A 23,415-nucleotide genomic window follows, 5' to 3' on the forward strand; every position below is an offset into this window, starting at 1 on the left:
TCAGTGTGTATCCATTTTAAGCTTTGATGAAAGCAGCATCATAATTAAAATTTATGATGTCACTTCAACAAGTCTTACAAATGTAAATACAGAAGCTCAAGTCATTCTTCCTGGGAAAACTAGAGTGAGGAAGAAAATGATTATTTGGGTCATAAAGCTGAGTGTATGGGGATTATTGTTCCACTTTCCTATACCCATACCACATACCAGTGCGTTCAAAAGAACTAACACTACCTAAAGGGAATGAGAACTGAAATAAGACAGTGAGGAAAATTAGGCATTGGGACAAATCATGGGGTTTTCTATCTGGAAAATAGAGTCATATTTGTCCAAAGGAAGAGATAAGGACAGCATAATTTTTTATTGGTTTTGCCCTCTTCCACTATGTGTGTCTCTAAGTTTAAGATTACAAGCAGTTTCGTACTGTTCACAATACAGACACAGGAATGGGAATATCTGATATGACTTGGCCACAGAAGTGTTGAAGTTCCAATGAGAAAAAGAATGTAGGTCTACAGTGGGCAGGCAGAGGCATTTTCCAGCTGGTAGTGATAGGTCTAATGTACCTCTGTGCTGTTTTCTGTCTACTGAGCTCTCTAACAGTCATTTCGACAGCTGGATTTCATCCCAACGAAGATATGAAGAGAGGCAGAGAGGAATCCCAGATATAAAATGGATTGTTCCCCATTCAATAAACTTTAGTCTTATCTCTTAATGTCTATGAGATGAAGCTTCTAAGACCTAGGGCCTTGTGGAAGGTCCTGCTGAGGGCATTCTTTACCTCATTATTTCTCAGGCTGTAGATGATGGGGTTCAACATGGGAGTCACAATAGTGTAGGACAATGATAGCAGCTTCTTGGTCTCAGGAGAATTATTGGACTTAGGCCGGAAGTAGGTGAGGCTTAAAGATACATAGAAAAGGGAGACAACAAGGAGGTGAGAGGAGCAGGTAGAAAAGGCTTTATGCTTCCCTTTAGCTGATGGAATCTTGAGGATGGCAGCAGCAATGCGAAAATAGGAACACAGAATCAGTAAGCAGGGTATCATGATGATCAGAATGGTCCCAACGATTGCATAGACCTCAAATTGTGTTGTGTCCCCACAGACCAGCTTCAGCACAGGCGGGCTGTCACAGAAGAAGTGGTTCACCTTGTTGGTGTCACAGAATGGAAAGCTGAAGAGCCATGTGGTCTGCAGAGTAGCTACGGGAAAGCCGGGAAACCAGGAGGCAACAGCCAGTTTGGCACGTGTCCTTTGGTTCATGATGACTGGGTAGTGCAAGGGAGTGCAGATGGCTACAAAGCGGTCATATGCCATGGTGGCCAGGAGGAAGCACTCAGCAACCCCAAAGAAGAACGAGAAATACATCTGTGTGGCACACCCAGAGAAGGAAATGGTTGTGTCCCAGGCAAGCAGTGTTCCCAGCATTTTGGGCACAATGACTAGGTTGAAGCCAATTTCTAAGAAAGACAAGTTCCTGAGGAAGAAGTACATGGGACTGTGCAGCATGGGGTCAGCCAAAGTAACCAGAATGATGAGGCTGTTTCCTATCAGAGTGGCCAGGTAGATGATTAGAAATGTCAGGAAGAGTAACAACTGTATTTCAGTAGGTAGGGAAGAGAAACTCATGAGAATAAACTCAGTTACTCTTGTCCAGTTTCCTCCAACCATAATGATAAGAATGAACCCTCAGCTGGGGTCATGGAAAGAGATTCTTGATTAGGAAAGTCACATTCCAGATTTGTCATTCAGATTCCTCCACAGTTTCAGGGAAAGAGGCAAGGTCAGGTTCTCAGAAGAGGAAGGGCCTTTCATTGTCTAAGAATAAAGACACAAAGAAAAATGGCTAGAGCTTAAACTCTGAGATGGGGCTTGGTTTGCTTTTGGGGGGAATATTCCCTATTTGCACATTGACATATACATACAGAAAGGTCATGCCAAATCAGAAGCATGAGTCCTTGAAGGGGACACTGAAGGGCTTATTTTAGGAGGCAGTGATATTCCTGAAAACATCTAAACTTTGGAGAAAAAAACCCAATATCCATAATTTCATTAAATGCATACATGTGAATTTATCAAGCTTTTATAAATGCATTTATAATTATAATTCAGAAAAAGGCATCAAGTAATTTTTCTGCTCTTCATGAGTCTTTCTTGCCTGGCTAGAATTTGAGAGGTGAAGAGGGGCTAGCATGTATTGAGGACAGTTAACATATGCATGTGCCTTGTCCTCCTATATCTGCTTTTCATAGGTGAGGAAACTGATCCCAGAAAAGCTTACAAATAGCAATTAAAGTAGCAGATTTGAAATTCAAACCACATCTGTTGGATTCCAAAGTCCTCTGATTTCTACCAAGTCATTGTTCATCAGACTGGTCTGCCTTGAACTGAAGACTAACTCATGAATGCTTAAGAGAATTAGGATTGGGATTTCTGTTAAATCACAGTGAAGACAGAGAAAAAAGGAACCAAGAGGATCAATGTCATTAACGTGGAGATGCTCAGGAGGTGGACACAACCTAAGTATTCATTGACAGATGAACGGGTAACGAAGCTGTCATATAGATAATGAAATACTATTCAGCCATAAAAACTAGGAAATCCTGCCATTTGAAACATTCTGCTAAGGGAAATAAGTCAGACAGAGAAAGACAAATACTATATAATCTCACTTATATGTGAAATCTAAACAAAACTAAAAATTCAAAGAAAAAGAGATCAGATTTGTGGTTACAAAACATGGGGCCTAAGGGACAGGGGAATTGGAAGAAGGTGGTCAAAATGTATAAACTTTGAGTTTAGGATAAATAGATACTAGGAATGTAACATACAACATGATGACTATAGTTTATAGTGCTATATGATATGTAAGAAAATTGTTAAGAGAGTAGATCCTAAGAGTTCTCATCACAAGGAGAAATTTTTTTCTTTTTATTGTCATCTATATGAGATAATAGATGTTAAATAATCCTACTGTGGTGATCATTTCACAATACATGTAAGTCAGACTATTATGCTACACACCTTAAATGTATATATTTATTATATATTTATATATCATATACTTGTGTGTGATTACATATCATATATGTAACATCTGGTATGTATTATCTTATTTATATATATCAGTTACATCTCAGTGAAACTGGAAAAATGTTCAGAAAGTTCCTGAGAATCATCAACTGGGTCTCCATTTTGTATTATTTGTCTCTAACATGCAACTATCAAGAGGCTCTTCTTTTTGTGTCATCTTAGTAATGTATAGTATTGAATTCTAGTGAAGAAATTATGAGGTAAAGTTAGAAAATGATAGCTGAGAGGCTGGAATGAATGAAAAAGGAATTAGAGAGGGTTAGGAACTATTACAAGAAAATTAGAAGTTTAATAACAGAAATAAAAACATCACTAGAAACAGTAAAAATCAGAATTGACACAAAGTAGGAGAGAAACAAGTATGCAGTCAATGTTTGGGGTATGTTATATCAAAGGACTTTTATTCTGTGCAGAAGAATTTGGATCTTACTTTATAGATAGAGAGAGCCACATGAATACTTGAGGCAGGGGAGTGATATTCTCATATATGTCATATGGGAAGATCACTATGACATCGTTGTGAGAATGGATGGGATAGGGTGGGACTATGGAGGGATCAAAGCTGAATGTCTGGGATCAAGAAGACCAGGTGGTATGCTCATCCTTCAGTTCTGTTTTCATTTAAAATCCATTTTCAAGCAGTAGAGAGGATAAATAATGAAAAGAGGCTGCATATTAATCAGGTTGGGGTGAACAATTTAAATTTCAAGATTATATTTAAAACTCCAAGATATTCACACAGGAAAATAGAATCATTCTTACCAATTAATAATGATCAAACTGATCTAACATTTCTTTGAAGCACTAAAAATTAAATTAAGCATATCTAAAGGTTGAGCCCAACTTCAGAAAAACCAAATACAGGTTTTAAGAAATAATAATTAAAGGATCAATGATGCAGCAAACAGGAAATCTCAACTAGAAACTCTCCCACTGTCAGTACAAGACAAGTCAGCTCTGTGTATTTCAAAATAAGTAAACAGAGTAAGGCAAGGGAGTATTGAGACATAACAGTTTAGATTAATGAATACAAAACATAAGAATAGTTGTTCCCCTTCTCAGAAAAAAAAAAAGAAAAGAGAAAGAAAAAGAGCCTGGAAGAAACTATAGAGATATAGAATTGTTTTCGATATGTACTCTTGGCAAAGCCCTATCTGGTACTGAATGAGTAGTCATAAAACTGACAGTCTCAGGTCCAGAAAGGCCACCTGATGTGGTAGGGGATCATGATTATTGAATTAAAATGCTATGGAACATATTGTTAGAAATGTGAGAGAAAATGAATTAGTAAGTTAGAAGAGATGCTTGAGAAATTATACCCAAATTACTGAGAAAAATTATGAAAAGATAAAAATAATGAGGAGAATAGTGAGGTACAATACAGGAAATAAAATCAATTTAATAGGAATTCTAGAATGAAATAACAAGGGAGAGGAAAGAAGGACAATATTTAGAGAAGTACCAAGGGAAGAATAAACATCTCTGAGCTAAAGAAATACATGACTTTTTAAATGTACATTTAAAGGACAGAGATTGACAAAGTGGGTCAAAAACATGACTCAACTTTATTTTGTTTATAAGAAACTTACAGAAACATAATTACATAGTTTTGAAGAAAAATTTGAAAAAGACATTATCATGCAAATATTAATTTTAAAATGCTTATTCAATTATTTATATTTTATAATCATGACAATATTTTTTTTTTCAGAATTAAAAATATAACACATAAAAAATCCCCATGGATTAATTTTACTTGTGAGTATAGATGCAAAAAGTCCAAATAAAATTTAATTCTAGGCTTCCAGTTAAGATAGCAGCGTAGGTAAATGCAGTACTTGCATCCTCCCACAACCACATCAAAATTACAACTAAACTATAGAACCACCTGAAATCTAGGTGAACAGAAGTCCTATAACTAAGGTTATAAAGAAGCAGCTACATTGCAACTGGTAGGAGGGGTGGAGATGCAGAATGGGCTAGTCCTACACCCACATGTGGTGGATAAAAATTGGGAGAAATATCTTGGCTGCAGAGGTGCATCATGAGGAATGGAGGGTCTCAGCCCCACACCAGGCTCCCCGGCCCAGGAAGAGAAGTCCCCATAACTTCTGGCTATGAGAACCTGTAGGGATTGTGGCCGAGTGAGACAGAGGGCTTCTGGGTCCTAGGCATTCCTCTTAAAGAACCTGCACACAGACCTATGGATTCACTATCTCTGAGCTCCAGCACTGGGACAACAGCTTGAAAGGAACCAGAGGCATATGGGGAGGAACTGAACTATCTGGTAGCAGGGCAAGAGCTGGAGGGGCAGCTTTCTCCCAGAGAGAAGTTCAGGCAGAGGCCATTGTTCCTTTTCTAAGTCCTCCCCCAACAGAGCTGGCAGGCTGGCACCATATAGGAGTCTCCATTAACCTAATTATCACAGTCCTTCCCGCCCTGGTGATTCCCTGAGACCCTGCCCCACCCAACTTGGGCACTCACCCAAGGCATTTCCACTGGCTTTTCCATATGAATAGCCTGTTAGCCTATTTTGGCTCATGCTTCAGACTTTCCTAAAATTTCTCAAACAAGCATTCCCCCTAACTCTCACTAAGTGGCTGCATGCCCAGCACTAGTAGCAGCTGGCCTTACTCAAAACTTGGCCATCCCAGAACAAGTAGCAGCCATCTGCAGATTAATATGTAGTTTATGCCAGGTGTCTCTGAGCAGAACAAAGGAGGCAGCTGACCTTGGACTGCATCTCCCAGGAGGCCTGAGGGCCAGCATACCTCGTGGACAGATTTAGAGCTCATCAATACACTACCCAACCATGTCGACAAGTCACACACTTAAGGGGTAGCCTTAGCAGGCACTAAAATAAGTTCTACACAGCTGATCCTTCATGGTGGTCACAGTCAGTCCTTGCAGCTGATTGACCTGGGGTAAATTCCTCCCACTGATGTACCAAGGGTCAAAGGTCAACTACAACAAGAGGGTGTGCACAGTCCACACGAGGGGGATATGTACCTGGAGTGTCCAGTTTAGGCAAATGGGAACCTGTGCCACTGGATTATACAGGACACCTATTACATTAGGCCACTCTATCAAGCCCGAGAGAGAAAGCAGCTCTACCTAATACACAGAAACAAACACAGTAAGGCTGCCAAAATGAAGAAACAAAGAAATATGGCCCAAATAGAAGAACAGAACAAAACTCTAGAAAAAGAATGAAACAAAATAGACACAAGCAATTACTAAATACAGAGTTCAAAACATAGAAGGATGCTCAATAAACTTAGGGGATGAGTAGATAAACTTAGTGAAATCTTCAAAAACATGAAAAAGAACATGAAAACCATTTTAAAAAAACATAAAAAATAACCAGTCAGAAATTAAGGATAAAACCAGTCAGAAATGAATCATACACTGACTGAAATGAAGAATAATTTATAGGGAATCTGCACTAGAACAGATGAAGCAGAGAATCAAATCAGCAATTTGTAATACAAGGAGCAAAAAACACCCAAGCCGAACAGCAAAAAGAAAAAGAATGATAAAAATGAAGATAATAGAAAGAGCCTCTAGGACAACTTTAAGCATGCCAATATTCACATCATAGGGGTGCCAGAAGGAGAAGAGAGAGAGCAAGAAATTGAAAACATATTTGAAAAAATAATGACAGGAAATTTCCCTAACCTGGTGAAGGAAATAGACATAGAAGTCCAGAAAGAGCAGAGGTCCAAAACAAGATGAACCCAAAGAGGCCCACACTAAGACAACATCATAACTAAAGTGCAAATTTAAAGACAAAGAGAGAATCATAAATGCAGCAAGAGAAAATCAGTTAGTTACCTACAAGGCAGTTCCCATAAGGCTGTTAGTTGATTTCTCAACAGAAGCTTTGCAGGCCAGAAAGGACTGGAAAGAAATATCAAAGTGATGAAAAGCAAAAACAACCAAGATTACTCTACTCAGCAAAGCTATTATTTAAAATCAAAGGACATATAAAGAGCTTCCCAGACAAGAAAAAGTTAAAGGAGTTCATCATCATCAAACCAGTATTACATGAAATGTTAAAGGGTCTTCTTCAAAAAGAAGGAAAAAAAAGATAAAATATATGAATAGTAAAATGGCAATACATATATATCAACAATTAAATATAAAATATAAAATCAGTGAACAAGTAGAACAGAAACAGACTCACAGATACAGAGAACATTTTGACAGTTGCCAGATGGGAGGAGGACTTGAAGGGAGGGGTGAAAAGGTGAACGTATTAAGAAATACAAATAGAGACAATATTTATGAGACATTAATGGAGTGTTATAGATTACCCTAAATTTATCTTTTAATTTCTACATAAGGATTTTAATGTTTATATTTATTTAATTTTTACATTCAAATCAATGAATTTTTTTAATGAATTATGCTTTGGAATATAGGCTGAGAAAGACCTTCACAAAGCTAAAGTGAATATTAACCCATATTTACTTCAAATTAAACTAGAGCATCATGTTTACATTTAAATCATATTATATATTTTTGTTGTATTGTTTAAGGTGAGAATGTAACATTTATTTTTTTCCTCAAGTTGCCCCAGAGCTGTTTATTGAATTCCTGCTACATATGTACTGGTCTATAAAAGAGAAGGAACTCTTACCTTTTGCGACAGCATAGATAGACCCGGAGATTATTATGCTGAGTGAAATAAGCCAGACAGTGAAAGACAAACACCATTATGATCTCACTTGTATGTGGAGTCCAATGAGCAAAATAAACTGATGAACAAAATAGAAGCAGAAGCATGGACACGTGGAACAAACTGACAGCTGTCAGAGAAAAGGGGATAGTCTGGATGAAAGAAGGTGAAGAAATTAGCCAAAGAACATACATGCATAACGCATAGACACAGACAACAGTGTGGTGGTGGCCAGAGGGAAGGGGTGGGTGAGGGCAGGAGGAGGTGGGCAAAGTAGGAGAAAATGGGGACATTTTTAATAATGTAAACAATAAAAATAGTTTTTAAAAAAGTGTTACAGATTACCCAAGAGAAAATTATGTAAATCTATAATCACTGAATTCACATCATCAGAAATCAAATGTCAAATGAAGAAAAAACTTCAAAGTTATAAGAAATCAAACACAGTTTTAAAAAGGAGATTATTTTTTCTTTAACAATTTTCAATATGGTAATATTTATTTTGAGTAAAAGTGAGAGAATATCAATGTTCAAGCAGCGTAGTTCCAAACAATAAGTGGATTTCACAGTATGTATCAAGAGGATCTTTGAACTAGTAATTCCATGTATTCAGTTTTAGATTATGTGCAGATTTTATCTGTCAGATTGCTGCTCTCAGCTTTATTTATAACAGAGTAATTGAAAGAAATAAACAATAAAGTACAATAGAAGTATAAAAATAGCAGATTGGTGAAATAAATTGTGCTATATCTATACTATGAAATGCTATGAAGTAATTTAAAAGTATAAAAATATCAAATGGCATGCAAAATATTTAATAAGTTCTGCTAAGTTGACAAAGGCTACAAAATAGTATGTTTAATGTAAGACATTTATTTTAAAATGAAAATTTATCTATGTATTATATACACACATATATACATATGTATACATACATACATATAGAAAGCCTGCAGTTGTATTTCTTGTTAATATCTTAGTGGTGCAGTTCCAAGTATTTTAAATTTCTTCTTTGCATTTTATATTTTTTACATTGTCCACAGTGAAAATGTATTGCATTTTATTTGAAGAACATTATTGAATATTATTAAGAATAAAATATTTACAATGTAAAACAACCCATAAACAAAATGGAAAAGTAAATGACAAACTGGGGAAGACATTTACAATAATGGCAACAAAAGGTAAAAAAGTATTTGCCTACCTGATATATAATGAACCATATAAATAACTTTTGTAAAGACATGATCTCCCCAAAAGAAAAATGGAACACACAAAATTATTTCATCAAAAAGTGCAATGGCCAGAAAGGATATAAAAATTACTCTATTTTGCTAGTAATAAAATAAAAAAATTGTCAGTATTGAAATTTAATTTATCAAATTTGAAATATTGAATAATATTCAATGCTAGTAAAGGGTGGTATACTAAGCAATATCTTATTTTGTTTACAGTTGTGCAAATTAATATAATTTCCCTGAAAATCTCTTTGGTACAACTATGTGAGGATCCTTTAATGTTCACACATTTTGATACAAGAAGCCCTTCTGGTAGAAGACATGGAGGCAATGATGTTATGTGTGACTTTGTTCAGTGCCGACCATTAGAGTCACAACTTGAACTAACTGAACATAACTGAACTAACAAGGAAAATGGAGACAGACTCATAGACAGAGGGCAGATTGACAGCTATGGCGGGGAGGTAAGGGGTGGAGGGGTGCAGCAAAAAGGAAAAAGGACTCATGGACACAGACAACTATGTGGTGACTGCAGTGGAGGAGAGGGGAGTGTAAGGGGGTTAAATGGTAATGCAAAAAAATACAATAAAACTTAAAAATAAATAAAAAGCAATAAAAATTGTCCTCAGGTGAGGATAAAAATAAATACATAAACAAAAAAGAAAAAGATATCCAAAGATATCCATCAATGGATAAATAAGTGAATAATTCAAATATAAAGGGTACGGAAAACCTCATAGACACAGAGAACAGTATGGTGATCAACAGAGGGAAAGGGCAGTGGGGGGAGGTAGAAGAGGGTAAGGGGGGTTAAGTGGTGATGAAAGGAGACTTGACTTTGAGTGGTAAACACACAATAAAATATACAGATGCTATATTTTAGAATTGTACACTTGAAACTTATCTAACTTTATTAACCAATGTCATCCCAATAAATTCAATAAAAAATAAAAATAAATAGAAAGGATGCATTTAAGAAAACATGCAATCATTTAAATAATTTTTGAAGAATATTTAATGCTGTAGTGTAATCATTACCATATGTTACCATGTAAATTTCCAATTTTATAAATGTGTGCTTGTGTAAAAAGGTTGAAAGGATTTATGCAAAAGTTAAAAGTGATCTACTTCAGGAGCTAAAAGGAGGGGAATTTATTTTCCTATTTTTTCCTGGATTTCCAACTTTTCTACAGTGAGCTATATTTGTTACATATCACAATAAATACATTAACATGAAAATGATGATTATGGTGATGATGAACTGTCAATATTTACTGAGTTTATATTTATGCTTTGTTCTCTACATTCATTCTCATTTTCTTCTCACAACTCCATGACTTAAATGCCATCATCCTCAATGTTTATCCTCCCTGTATTAGAGATGAGGAAATTAAAATTTAAGGCAGATATATAATTTTGTAGTTAAGAAACTTTGTAGTTATATAGAGAGTAAATGACAGAGATTGCACTTAAAACCATAATCAGAAAAATAATGTTAAAAACTCTAAGGTTTTTAACAAGGCATATGAAATGAACATAACCTACATGCTAAGTGTCATCTTTGGTCTCCCACAGCCACCTGTCCTTCCTCTGCTTCAGTGTTGAGTGTCTTACCATTTATTGAACTCAGTCCCTTCATGTCTCTATGCCTTTGCAAGTGACATTGCCTCTACTTACACCCTGTTTCCCGCCTGATTGACTTCTTTTTTCTGACCCTTGAAACTCAGCTCTGTCTCTCATGTGATGCTCCAGAGAAGATTAGTCAGTCATCTTTTCTAGTTTCTTATTCTTTTAAAACATTTTCATTAATCTGATATTATAATTACTTATTTATATCTCAATCTGTGAACTCCTTCAGAGCATGGACTATCCTAGTCATCTTTATAGGAGAAAGCCCAGGGTCCAACGCTGTTAATACGTGTTTTGGGATGACCGACTGGATGAACGAATACATGAGTATGACAAAGATCATTCTTCCTAGTGCTTCCATTCATCATTAAAGTTCTTACTTTTCTCAATGACTGCTCTTTAATCAGAATTACACTTTCATTAGAAGCTCCATGTCAGGACAAGTTGTAGGGTTTGGTGTTGGTGGAGCAGGACTAAGACGGAGGAGGGAGGAAAAAAAATCAAACAGGCTAGGGGATTTCCCACAGAACTTCTGGAAACGGGGAAGAAAAGATAGTACCCTGGCTTGTGAGTGGAGGGCATGGCAGAACCTGGTGGCTTGCAGCTGCCACATAGGCTCCTTACCAGTTCCTCCACACCTTTCACAGAAACATCCCCCTGCTAATTATTTGACTCACTGTCCCAGGGGTAGGAACCCACTCTTTTAGGTCTTCTATACCCATAGAGTTGTCCTAAAGAAATAGTGTACTTTGATGTCCTCTGCCTCAAGAATGTTGCACTGAGGCAAGTCTTCCCTAAGCTACTTAGAGCAAAGTCAAAAAATGTGGGAAGTTTATATTCTATTGAGGCTGCAGGGCCTAAGTTTCCTGAGCCCAGAAAGCTTTAGAGGACAGAACTGGAAGATAACTTTGGTAATCTCAATCTTCTTTTGCTCTCAAATCTTACTTATCTTATGACACTGAAAGGGGAAAACGTGGGCTAGGAAAGAGAGAAACTGAGATCTTTCCAGTGTGCACATTGGAATAGAATTAGGTGTCCCACCACACCCTGCGCAAACTTTGTTCAGTCTAGCAACTGAACCTAGAGAGGGACCCTTGGCAGAACTGGGCCATGATAAGGAGCCTTACCTATACCCAACGGGCAGATCTTTGTTCGGCTCTGCCTGACCCATGTTTCATGCATGTCCTTGAGTATTTGAAGAGCTCCAGCTCTGTTGTCAGAAGAACCAGAAGAGGAACCAAGGAAGTCTTCCTAAGTGTTCTGCATAAACTGAATGGCTAGACCTGAAACCAAGCCACTGCTGCTTTCTCTGAGGTATGAGTAGGCTACGTAGATTGGCCATACTTCCCGTCCTAAGTAGGAGAGTTATTTCCAGTAGTGCTTCTTTTATCCTGGGGCCAGTTGAAGAGCTGGCACTTATATTTTCCCCCAGGTGTTACTGAGCTCACCTTAGCTCCTCGTCCTTCCCTTCCTCATGGGGACCTGACCTTTCTCGAATCAATTGTCTTTTGATACCATAATAAATTTCAGATGCCAACAGGATGAAGTTCAAAAAAGAGAACTACATTCAATGCTAGAGGAAGGAGCATTATGTAGAATAAAGCACTGAAGTTGAAGTCAGAGTGATGTAAATTTAATCCCAGCCCTGGATCCCTGTGGTTTGTGATGCTTAGCAATTTTAAAGTTTATTTAAAAAATCAAGGTGAAGAACATTACATACACATCATACAACATAAGTTGCATCTATTTTATAAGAAGGAAATTTCAAATATGTACACAAAATGTATTATTAAAACATTTCTGTAAAGATATATAAGAAATTGGTAAGTTGCTTCAGGGCAAGGAAATGGGGTACAGAGGTCAGTACTGAGAGGGAAATCTACTTTTGATTGTGCATAATTTTATACTGATTCAATTTTTAGACTTAAAATTTAGACTTAAAATTTTAGACTTTAGACCTTTTTAATTTTGAAATTATTTTAGATGTACAATATGAAAGAGTGACAAAGATAGTAAGAACTCAATTTAACAATCTATTCAAGTTCGCTTAATATTACCATCTTACATAAACATCATTCATTTTTCAGAACTGAAAAATTAACGTTGGTACAACACTATTAACTAAACTATTGTCCTTATTTTAATTTGATCAACATTCCCACATATTTGTACCAGGATTCAATCCAGGATATTATATTGCATTTAATTGTTATGTAACCTTACTTTTCTCCAATCTGTCATGTTTTCAGTGTTCCCTTATTCTAAGTGGCACTTGTAAAGAGTAATTGGTCAGGTATCTTGTAGATTGTTTGTCAGGTAAGTTTTGTATTTTTTTTATGATTAGATATTTTTAAAATATATTTATTGATTATGCTATTACAGTTGTCCCTTTTCCGCCCCTTCATTCAACTCCATCCTGCCCACCCCCTCCCTCCCACATTCCCCCCCTATAGTTCATGTCCATGGGTCATACTTATAAGTTCTTTGGCTTCTACATTTCCTACACTATTCTTACCCTCCCCCTGTCTATTTTCCATCTATCATCTATGCTACTTATTCTCTGTACCTTTCCCCCCCTCTCCCCCTCCCACTCCCCTATTGACAACCCTCCATGTGATCTCCATCTCTATGGTTCTGTTCCTGTTCTAGTTGTTTGCCTAGTTTGCTCTTGTTTTTGTTTTAGGTGTGGTCATTAATAACTGTGAGTTTGCTGTCATTTTCACTGTTCATATTTTTTATCTTCTTTTTCTTAGGTAACTCCCTTTACCATTTCATATAATAAGGGCTTGGTGATGATGAACTTCTATAACTTGACCTTATCTGAGAAGCACTTTATCTTCCCTTCCATTCTAAATGATAGCTTTGCTGGATAGAGCAATCTTGGATGTAGGTCCTTGCCTTTCATGACTTGGAATACTTCTTTCCAGCCCCTTCTTGCCTGTAAGGTCTCTTTGGAGAAATCAGCTGACAGTCTTATGGGAAGTCCTTTGTAGGTAACTGTGTCCTTTTCTCTTGCTTCTTCTAAGATTCTCTCCTTCTCTTTAATCTTGGCTAATTTAATGATGATGTGCCTTGGTGTGTTCCTCCTTGGGTCCAGCTTCTTTGGGACTCTCTGAGCTTCCTGGACTTCCTGGAAGTCTATTTCCTTTGCCAGACTGGGGAAGTTCTCCTTCATTATTTGTTCAAATAAGTTTTCAATTTTTTGTTCTCCCTTTTCTCCTTCTGGCACCCCTATAATTCGGATGTTGGAACGTTTCAAGATGTCCTGGAGGTTCCTAAGCCTCTCCTCATTTTTCCGAATTCTTGTTTCTTCATTCTTTTCTGGTTGGATGTTTCTTTCTTCCTTCTGGTCCACAGCGTTGATCTGAGTCCCAGTTTCCTTCGCATCACTATTGGTTCCCTGTACATTTTCCTTTGTTTCTCTTGGCATAGGTTTCATTTTTTCATCTGGTTTTCGAACAGATTCAACCAATTCTGTGAGCATCTTGATAACCAGTGTTTTGAACTGTGCATCCGATAGGTTGGCTATCTCTTCCTCACTTAGTTGTATTTTTTCTGGAGCTGTGAAGTGTTCTGTCAATTGGGCCATTTTTTTTTTAAATTTTTTGTCTTGGCGCATCTGTTACTTAAAGGGGCGGAGCCTTAGGTGTTCACCGGGGTGGAGTAACGCTGGTGCCTGCGCTGTGACACTGTACATGGGGAGGGGCCAAGAGGGCGCAATGGCGCCTGCTCCACTCTCCACTGGACCTCAATCTTTCACTCTGCTACCCACAACCAAACTGGGCCCCTCCGGCGCTGGTCCCCGAGTGGGTGGGTTTGCACTCGCCGTAGGCCCCCGTGGGTCTCTCCAACGACCTCTCCTGTGAGGCTGGGAGTCTCTCCTGCTGCTACCCCAACCCCCACGGGCGTTTTCAATCAGAGGTTTGAGGCTTATTTCCCCGCGCTGGAGCCCTGGGTAGTGCAGTCTGCTTCACTCCCCACCGTTGGTCCAGTTTATCTGTGTGCGAATGTGGGGCCACGGGGTGCTACCCGCTACTCTGCCTGCCCTGTTCTCCGCCACTCTGAGTCCAGCCCTCTCGGTTTATCTGTGCACAAATGTGGGGCCGCAGGGTCTGCCAGTGGTCAGACTGCCTGCCCCTTTCTTCCGCACTCCGCCAGTCTCGGTCCCGCCACAGCCACGGGAGTCCTCTCCACTCCGGCTGCCCATCTCCGCCCCTCCTACCGGTCTGGATGAATGTTTATTTTTTATTTCCTTGGTGTCAGACGTCCTTGCCGTTAGATTTTCTGTCAGTTCTGGTTGTGCGAGGAGGCACAGTGTGTCCACCTACGCCACCATCTTGGTTCTCTCCACGATTAGATATTTTTTCAGGTGGGGGAATAATACCATTGGGATGAAGTATCCTCATCAAATCACATCAGGGTGTGCCTGACATTAATATGACATCACTATTCCCTTTACCTATTGTATTTCTTAGGAAGAAGTTACTAAGTCCAACCCATATGAAAGAAAGGGAAATTAATGTCTGCCTCCAGCAGGAAGGAGTAGAGTCTGGTTGAATTTTTATCATGTTCAAGTATTTGACTTTTTAATAATAAAAAAAAGAGAGATACATTAGACAAAACAAATCTTCTGGTTTCCTCCACTGACTCCTAACTTCATGACCTGGAGAAAGTTATTCCATGTCTCAATTTCTCATGTTAAAATGCCCAATACCTGTTGTAAGAAGGAAATGAGATATAAAGTGTAGAAAACATGCCAAGTCCTAGCAAATGCCATATATGATAAGGTTCTATCAAGGTACAATTTGACCTGGGACTTGAAGGTTGCCACAAAGGAGGGGAAGGGGCATTCCAGTTGACTCTAGGATGACTGACATCACTACTGTTACTGCCACCGACACCATTTCTACAATACTGACTTAGAACATTTGTATATACTAATCCTTTTGCTTTGTATATTATTCCTCTTTGTTTTTACCTACTTAACTCCTACATACTCTTCTGATAGGACTTTAAATGTCACTTCCTCAGTGAGGTCTTTTCTGATCTAAATGCAAATTAAGACTTCTCTTATTATTCTATCTCAGAGCACTTCATTCTTTTTCTTCATAGTGAATTATATATTTATTTGTGCAGTGCTTTGTTTAATATCTCTCCTCTCCTTTGAACTGTAATGTCAGGGACTCAGTTTTTTCTCATCCCTGTAAATCTAGTACTTAGTAGTAAGTGTAAAGGAGGATTGGGATGTGAGTTTGGAAGCAATAACAGTGAGGAAGCTCTTATAAAAATAATTTAGAAATAAGGGCTAGGGCAGTGTCATATACTGGTGTCTAATGGCAGTGACAATGAGAATGGGAATTGAGTCAAAGTTAGAGTAAGAAGAATTTTGTGAAGGAAGAATGAGCAGGATTAGGAGGCTGGTTGAACACTTCTGTGACAGCATTTAACAAAGTGTAGAATTATAACACAACACAGCACTTTACATGGCACTTTTGGTTCTATAGCTGTTTGTGTCTTTGTCTCACTCACAGAAACAGAAGCTTCTTCTGGGCAGTGCCTTCTTCATTGTTCAAGATTCAGTATGCAAATATTCACTGATTTAATAAAAGAATATGTCACTGAGTAGTGGGGTGAAAAAGAGGAATAAGTAACAAGAAATTTTTTCCTCAAGTTTAGAAATTGGGAGAATAAGATTGTGAACATGGTACTAGACATATGTCTTGACATCTAAGTAGAAATGTCTTGGTGGTGTTGGAAATATAAAACACTTTTCAGTGACAGGTCAGGGCTAGAAAAACAATTTGGGGACTATGTATTCATTTAGTGAGCACTTACTTTCAATGCCAATACCAGGCATTGGACTAGGCCTCTGAAATATAAACATTAATGATAAACTTCCCTTACTGTGTCCTGTATAATTGTATAAAAATACAATTATATGTCCTCCTTGGAAAAGTGTCTGTTCAGGTCCTTTGCCCATTTTTTAATTGGATTGTTTGTCTTTCCTGGTATGGAGTCATGTGAGTTCTTTATACGTTTTGGAGATCAAACCTTTGTCCAAGGTATCATTGGCAAATATATTTTCTTATATGGTTGGTTCTCTTTTAATTTTGCTGATGTTTTCTTTAGCTGTGCAGAAGCTTTTCAATTTGATGTAGCCCCTTTTGTTTATTCCTTCCTTTATATACCTTGCATTAGGGGATATAGTGGTGAAAATATTCTGCATTGGATACCTGAAATTTTCCTGCCTGTGTTCTTTTCTAGGACTACTCCAAGGAGGACATACAGAGGGCCCAGAGACAAATGAAAGCATGCTCAGCATCACTAGCCATCAGAGAGATGCAAATTAAAACCACAATGAGATACCACCTCATACCAGTCAGAATGGCCATCATAAATAAATCAACAAACAACAGGTGCTGGTGAGGTTGTGGAGAAAAGGGAACCCTAGTGCACTGTTGGTGGGAATGCAGACTGGTATAGCCACTGTGTGAGATAGTATGGAATTTCCTCAGAAAACTAAAAATGGAATTGCCTTTTGACCTCACAATTCCACTGCTGGGATTATACCCTAAGAATCCTGAAACATCAATTCAGAAGAACCTATGCAACCCAATGTTCATAGCAGCACTATTTACAATAGCCAAGTGTGGAAAACAGCCTAAGTGCCCATCGGTAAATCAGTGGATCAAAAAACTGTGGTACATTTACACAATGGAATACTATGCAACAGAAAGAAAGAAGGAGCTCCTACCCTTTGTGACAGCATGGATGGAACTAGAGAGCATTATGCTAAGTGAAATAAGCCAGGCAGTGAAAGACAAATACCATATGATCTCACCTATAAGTGGAACCTAATCAACAAAACAAATAAGTGAGCAAAATAGAACCAGAGACATGGAAACAAAGAACAAGTTTATCCCCCTCCCCATTACTCTCCTCAGAGGGGAGGCGGGAGGGGGATAAAAGGGGAAAGACAGGGAAGGGTCAAGGAACAACATGTGTAAGGGACACATGGACAAAGACAACAGGGGGAAGGATTGAATGGGGGAGGTGGAGGGTGAGTAGGGCAGGGGAGAGTAATAGGGAAAAAATAGGGACCACTGTAACTGAACAACAATTACAATAAAAAATACTTGTTAAATATAATTATAATATCCATAATGCTTAACAGTGATACACACATGATACCATGGATGTACAAGGAGAGTGAACTTGAAAATAGAAGAATCAGAGAGATATTAATAGAAGAAAAATATTAGAGTTTAATCTTAAATAATATGTCAAAGTTAAGTTGGTGTGGGGTGTATGGTAGAAGAGGCAGGAACTGTAGACCGAGGAAATGAGTAAAGATATAAATATTTAATAATGCCTATTTTTTGTTGAAGACTTATTTTGTTCCATGTTCCCTTATTTAGAGAATAAAATTAACTTTATTAGTTCTTTCAATTATCTCAAAGAAATAGTTCACCATATATATATATCACAATGTACTATATAGATCCTCTATTTTTATATATTGCCCTCAAAATGTTTTTTCTCCTATGACCCTCCTGAAACCTCTTGGTCTTCCAAGGACCTACATCCAAGATTACTCTACCCAGCACAGCTATCATTTAGAATGGAAAAGCAGATAAAGTGCTTCCCAGAGAAGGTCAAGTTAAATGAGTTCATCATCACCCAACCCTTATTATATGAAATGTTAAAGGGACTTATCTAACAAAAAGATCAAGAATATGAACAGTAAAATGACAACAAATTCACAACTATTAACAACTGAACCTAAAAAACAAAAACAAATTAAGCTAACAACTAGAACAGGAACAGATTCACAGAAATGGAGATCACATGGAGGGTTATCAGCAGGGAGGGGGAGCAGGGAGAATGGAGGAAAGGGTACAGGGAATAAGAAGCATAAATGATAGGTACCAAATAGACAGGAGGTTAAGAATAGTATAGGAAATGGAGATGAGCTAGGGAGGGGAATGCTAATGGGAGGGGGCTGCATGACAGAAGGGTATAAAGGGGAGAAAAAAATAAGACAACTGTAAGAGCATAATCAATAAAATATACTTAAAAATAAAATAAAAGGACATGATATTTTGGGGTGAGATAGATCTGGATTCAGATGTAAGCTTTGACACTGATTATTCCTTTGTCCTGTTCTATAATCCTGATAATACCTGTGATGAGTAAATAATACTTTACTTACAAATAGGTAACTCTAATTGACAGTAAATACCTGTGCATATGTTACCATGTTTTGCTGTGTTAATGCTCACTTTTTTGCTCAAATTTCTGAGGGAAAAATAAGCATGCACATTATACATGGGTATAATGATTACATAACAGGGGTATACTAATGGGTATGAATAATCCCGCATATAATGCACACAAAATGTGGTTACGCATTACACATAGAAGCACATTATACATGGCAAAATATGGTAATTCTTTTCTTTACCTTGCTCTCTGGGAAAAGCAGGGAACCTAATAATTTCCTGTGTTATAATTACTGGCAAACTAATGGAAGATTCTGCATAATGGATATCCTACTTTAAATTGCAAGAAATACTAGAGAATAGAAAGAATCATAAAGTCATCAACGCATGAAGCAGGTATAACCATCTCATTTACAGACGAGGAAACTGAGGGGTAGAAATTCAGAGTAATTTGAATAAACTTGTGTAGCTAATAAATAGCAGTTACAGCATTTGAACCCAGGTTTTTCACATTCCAAATTGTTGAGGGTAATATAAAGGACGATAATTAGAGAAACCAGGAATGCATGGTGTAGGGGGAAAAATAGTAGTTCCTATGACAACAGTTGAATATTTACCACATTTTTTGGAACATAAATGCACCTAGGTTTTAGAGGAGGAAAAGAGGGAAAAAAATTTTTGAAGCAAAAAATGTGGTAAAATATTTAATAACATCCTTTAAAGCAGAAATCCTGTAGCGAGCCAGGTAAGCTACATTCAGACTCTAACACGCACTCCCGTTTTCCTCCCAAATTGGGAGGGGTTAAGTGCGTCTTATAGGCCGAGAAATACAGTATATATGGTTGGGGTGTGGGTAAGAACTGAAACTGGAGAGAGAAGCTAGAGCTATAAGGAGGTTTGTATCACACGCTAAAAATAATAGTTTCGTTCTGAAGATGAGGGTGATTGTACGGATTTTCAGCCTGGCAATGATAGATTATCAGATGTGTATTTAGAACTCTGGAGAGGCTAAGGAGATTACACTGCAAGGAGGAGTATATGAAAGTCTGCAGTGTGACTGAAGGCTGGGAGACCAACTGGGAAACTTTAGCAATAATCCTGGAGGGGGATGGGTCAACATCCACATCTCCACAGGGGTGATTTGCTGAAACCCGTGCAACAGATGGGATCTTTAAGAGATCCTACACCAGGAGGAGAGAAGAGTACTAACCACTGAACCCCCAGGACAAGTATAGTTTAAAAGGGTTTAAAAACAAGTACCAAAAATAATCTGCATTTGGACATGCAGGGGGAACAAGGGAATTCATGGTTACTAAAGGCAAGATGACACAAAGCTTCAAGAGCAATATTCCATTTACATAAGCATCGAAGAAAGCCTGAAGAACATTTGATTTCCTCAAGAATCCCTCTAGACCAGGAGCTGGTCCAAGTCTGAGATTGTTTGATTGTTGTAATTCCTCCTACCAATGGCCCTAGTTCTTCCAGATTTCCATCTGCAGAATCACAGTGTCTGAGATCTGAATGGGACCCTGGAGACCTCAGAGAAAAAACCTAGGAGTCTCCGCTAAAGGGTGTTAGTTCTCCCCACGTCTGATGCAGGTATACAAAGGTTGAGCTCCCTTCTCACTGGCTTCAATCCTCATTTCCTCCACCCCTGGGGATGCAGACTAACCAGCTTATTAATGAGCAGTCACAGACTGTGACCTCGTTAAAAAGTTGTTAATGAGGCATACTGCTGTTCAGGGAGGCTCCCAGTGGCATACCCTGAGGCCTGGAGGGAGAGCTTAGGTGAATAGACAGAACCAGATCTGGGGTGAGGACTAATGAACTCAGGCTGCAGAGCCATACCTCCAAATGAACTCATCTTGGCAATCAGGCCAGCTTTGAAGCTGAGTCCCTGCTGGCCTGCAGCCTTATAGGAGTGGGTGGAGTCCATAGCACCAGCAATTTTCCTCTGAGCTCTCAGCTCAGTTTCATGCCTGCTGTGCTGACCCCCTTTTGATAGAGGACTTAAAATTCTGAGATTAAGAAGTAATTTTGTGTTGCACTGAGTTTGTGGCTCATGAACAATTGTATGAACCTTTTGACTGGTCTCTATTCCACAGGCTTTGTCTCTCTGCCCCCCATTCTTCACACACATGGCTGAGTGTTACTGCATGTTGGGGGAGCAGAGTTTGCCCCCCAAAATATACTTGTGGGATATTGATTATTTTAAAATGGTTAGTTTTAAGAAACAAGACTCGGAACCGTTGATGTCCCCCCTAACTGCCTAAAAGAATTTAGATAGAAGACCTGCTCCAGGAAGGGAGCTATTATCATAAATAACTATAGTTTAATATGAACTAAGTGATAGAGAGGAAGGAACCTAGCAAGGCCCATCTGATCAACTCCTGTCTATATCCATTTGTTAAAGATGGCCAGCAAACATTTACTCAGCAAACATTCGGTTTCCTATCTCCACATGAACTGCCTTTATGCTCTTTGAAGTTCCAAACCACCACCCTCTTTTCCTCAGCTCAGGATGGAATACAAACCTTACCTGCCCTATCTTATCTGTCTTAGGGTCTCAGATTCTTATGGAACCTCTGTATGTACATATGTAAAAAATATTGGTCATTTCCCCCTGTTAATCTGTCTCATGTTAATTTATTAGTCCAGCCAGAAGGTAGAAGAAAAATTAATATTCTTCCTCTTATAATCTTTTAATAGAAATAGTTCACACAATGAGATTCAAGTCCTTGGCACAGAAGACCCTTGACTATTTGACCCCCACTTATCTTTCTGTTCTTGTCTCCCCCAGACTTCTCTCTCATGTTATCATTTTTAGCATTATTACCATTACTATCATCATCATTATTAACATTTCTATAGTGCATCTTATATATATACGGTTATTGTCTCCATTTTATAGATGACACTGAGTCAAGATATAGTAAAACTTTTCCAATATCTTAAAGCTACTCAGAAAGATGGATCCAGAGTTACAACATAGGTATTTTTAGCTTTAGAGTTTAGCTCTTAGAAATTATGGAGAGTAAAGCTTCTGCACTTTTTGCATTTACTACTTGTTTGTCTTGGGATGTCTATCTCACGCCCAATCTTAAACTTTGGCTCCCACTCCTTCTTACACTTACATGTATGTGTACATATAAGTGCTGTGCTACTACTTCCAATCATTATACATATATTATCACCTACGGCCCTAAAGTTTTTCTGTCATACATATCTCCCCACCGGACTGAGAGTTCTTGTACATCACAGATTGAGTTCAGTAAATACTTTTATGGTTTTACTGTGTCTTTCAGTCCTCATTATGGTAGTTTAAACATACAAAATACCGTATCCTCTTTGAGAACTAGAAACTAAATTCGGGGCCTCTCTCTTACTGCCATGCCTCTACTGCCATACATGTTCATCCTCCTTATTTTCCCATCTCAATTAAAGAAACCTCTACCAACCTGGCTGCTTATGTCAGAAATATGATTGTCGTTTTTGACACCTTTCCAAAACTAAACAATCAGCTCTCATCTGGTCTACTACCACTCTTACACTACTTTTTTCTCTTTATGCTCTTGCCATCTATAGTACACAACCTACGTAGTAGACATAGTAATCTTTTTTTTTAAACATGCTTTGTTCAAACTGCTTCAGTGGTTGTCCATCCCATTTAGATTAATCTCTATAACACGGTCAAAAAGAAATTCTGAATGGTCTCCCTCTTTTTACCTAAATAATTTTTACCTCTATTGTCCTTATTCACAACATTTTAATCAAACAATTTTTTTTTCTGGTTTTGGTATCAGGGTAATACTGACCTCACAGAGAGAGTTGGAAATTGTTCCTTCCTCTTCAATTTTTTAGAACAGTTTTTGAAAGAAAATATGATAGAATTGACCAGTGAAGCTATCTAGTCGAGGGCTTTTGTTTGTGGGAAGATTTTTGATTATTCCAGTTTTTTACTTGTTATAGTCCATTGAGATTTTTGATTTCTTCTAAGCCAGTTTTGGTGTCTTTCCACAATTTTTTCCACCTAGGTTATCTAGTTTCTTGGCATGCAGCTATTCATAGCATCCCTTAGAATCCTTTTTGTTTTGGTACGGTTGGTTGTTATGACAACTCTTTCATTCCTGATTTCAGTAATTTGAGTCTTTTATCTCTTTTCTTGATCAGTCTGGCTAAATGTTTGTAAATTTTGTGAATGATTTCCAAGAACCCACCTCTGATTACATTGGTTTTCTCTTTTATTAGCCTTATATTTAATTTTTCTATAAAATTTTAATTCTTTTATAAAATTATTTTTCCTTCTTTCTGCTGTTTATTTTTCTCTTCTATTTCTAATTTCTTAGGCGAAATATTAGGATATTTGCTTGAGATCTTTTTTACTAATCTGTACAGTCAATTTTTACTTCTCTTGTCTTTGTTCTCATTCCAAGAGAATACATCTTTGTCTGGTTTTGGTATCAGGGCAATAGTGACCTCACAGAATGAGTTGGGGAGTATTTTTCTTTATATTTTTTGGAAGGGTTTGAGAATACTTGGTATTAATTATTT

General features: G+C 37.8%; 1 protein-coding gene across 3 annotated transcripts; it reads right to left on the reverse strand.

Moving 5' to 3' along the window:
* OR10A5 (olfactory receptor family 10 subfamily A member 5) lies at positions 1-11,985 on the reverse strand. 3 transcript variants are annotated; one of them, XM_053925165.1, is made up of 3 exons: positions 11,770-11,985; positions 6,929-6,994; positions 1-1,819 (listed from the first exon to the last, which is right to left on the reverse strand). In XM_053925165.1, the coding sequence occupies exon 3, from the start codon at positions 1,670-1,672 to the stop codon at positions 719-721; it is 954 nt and encodes a 317-aa protein (XP_053781140.1). In that variant the 5' UTR covers positions 1,673-1,819; positions 6,929-6,994; positions 11,770-11,985; the 3' UTR covers positions 1-718. The 3 variants fall into 3 exon arrangements, with proteins under 3 accessions (XP_053781140.1, XP_053781141.1, XP_053781139.1); XM_053925166.1 differs by lacking the exon at positions 11,770-11,985 and adding an exon at positions 8,980-9,439 and having other exon boundaries at positions 6,933-6,994; XM_053925164.1 differs by lacking the exon at positions 6,929-6,994.
* Positions 11,986-23,415: the final 11,430 nt, after the last annotated feature.

Source organism: Desmodus rotundus, chromosome 5, assembly GCF_022682495.2.
Source record: "Desmodus rotundus isolate HL8 chromosome 5, HLdesRot8A.1, whole genome shotgun sequence".
In the NCBI taxonomy this organism is placed as follows: domain Eukaryota; kingdom Metazoa; phylum Chordata; class Mammalia; order Chiroptera; family Phyllostomidae; genus Desmodus; species Desmodus rotundus.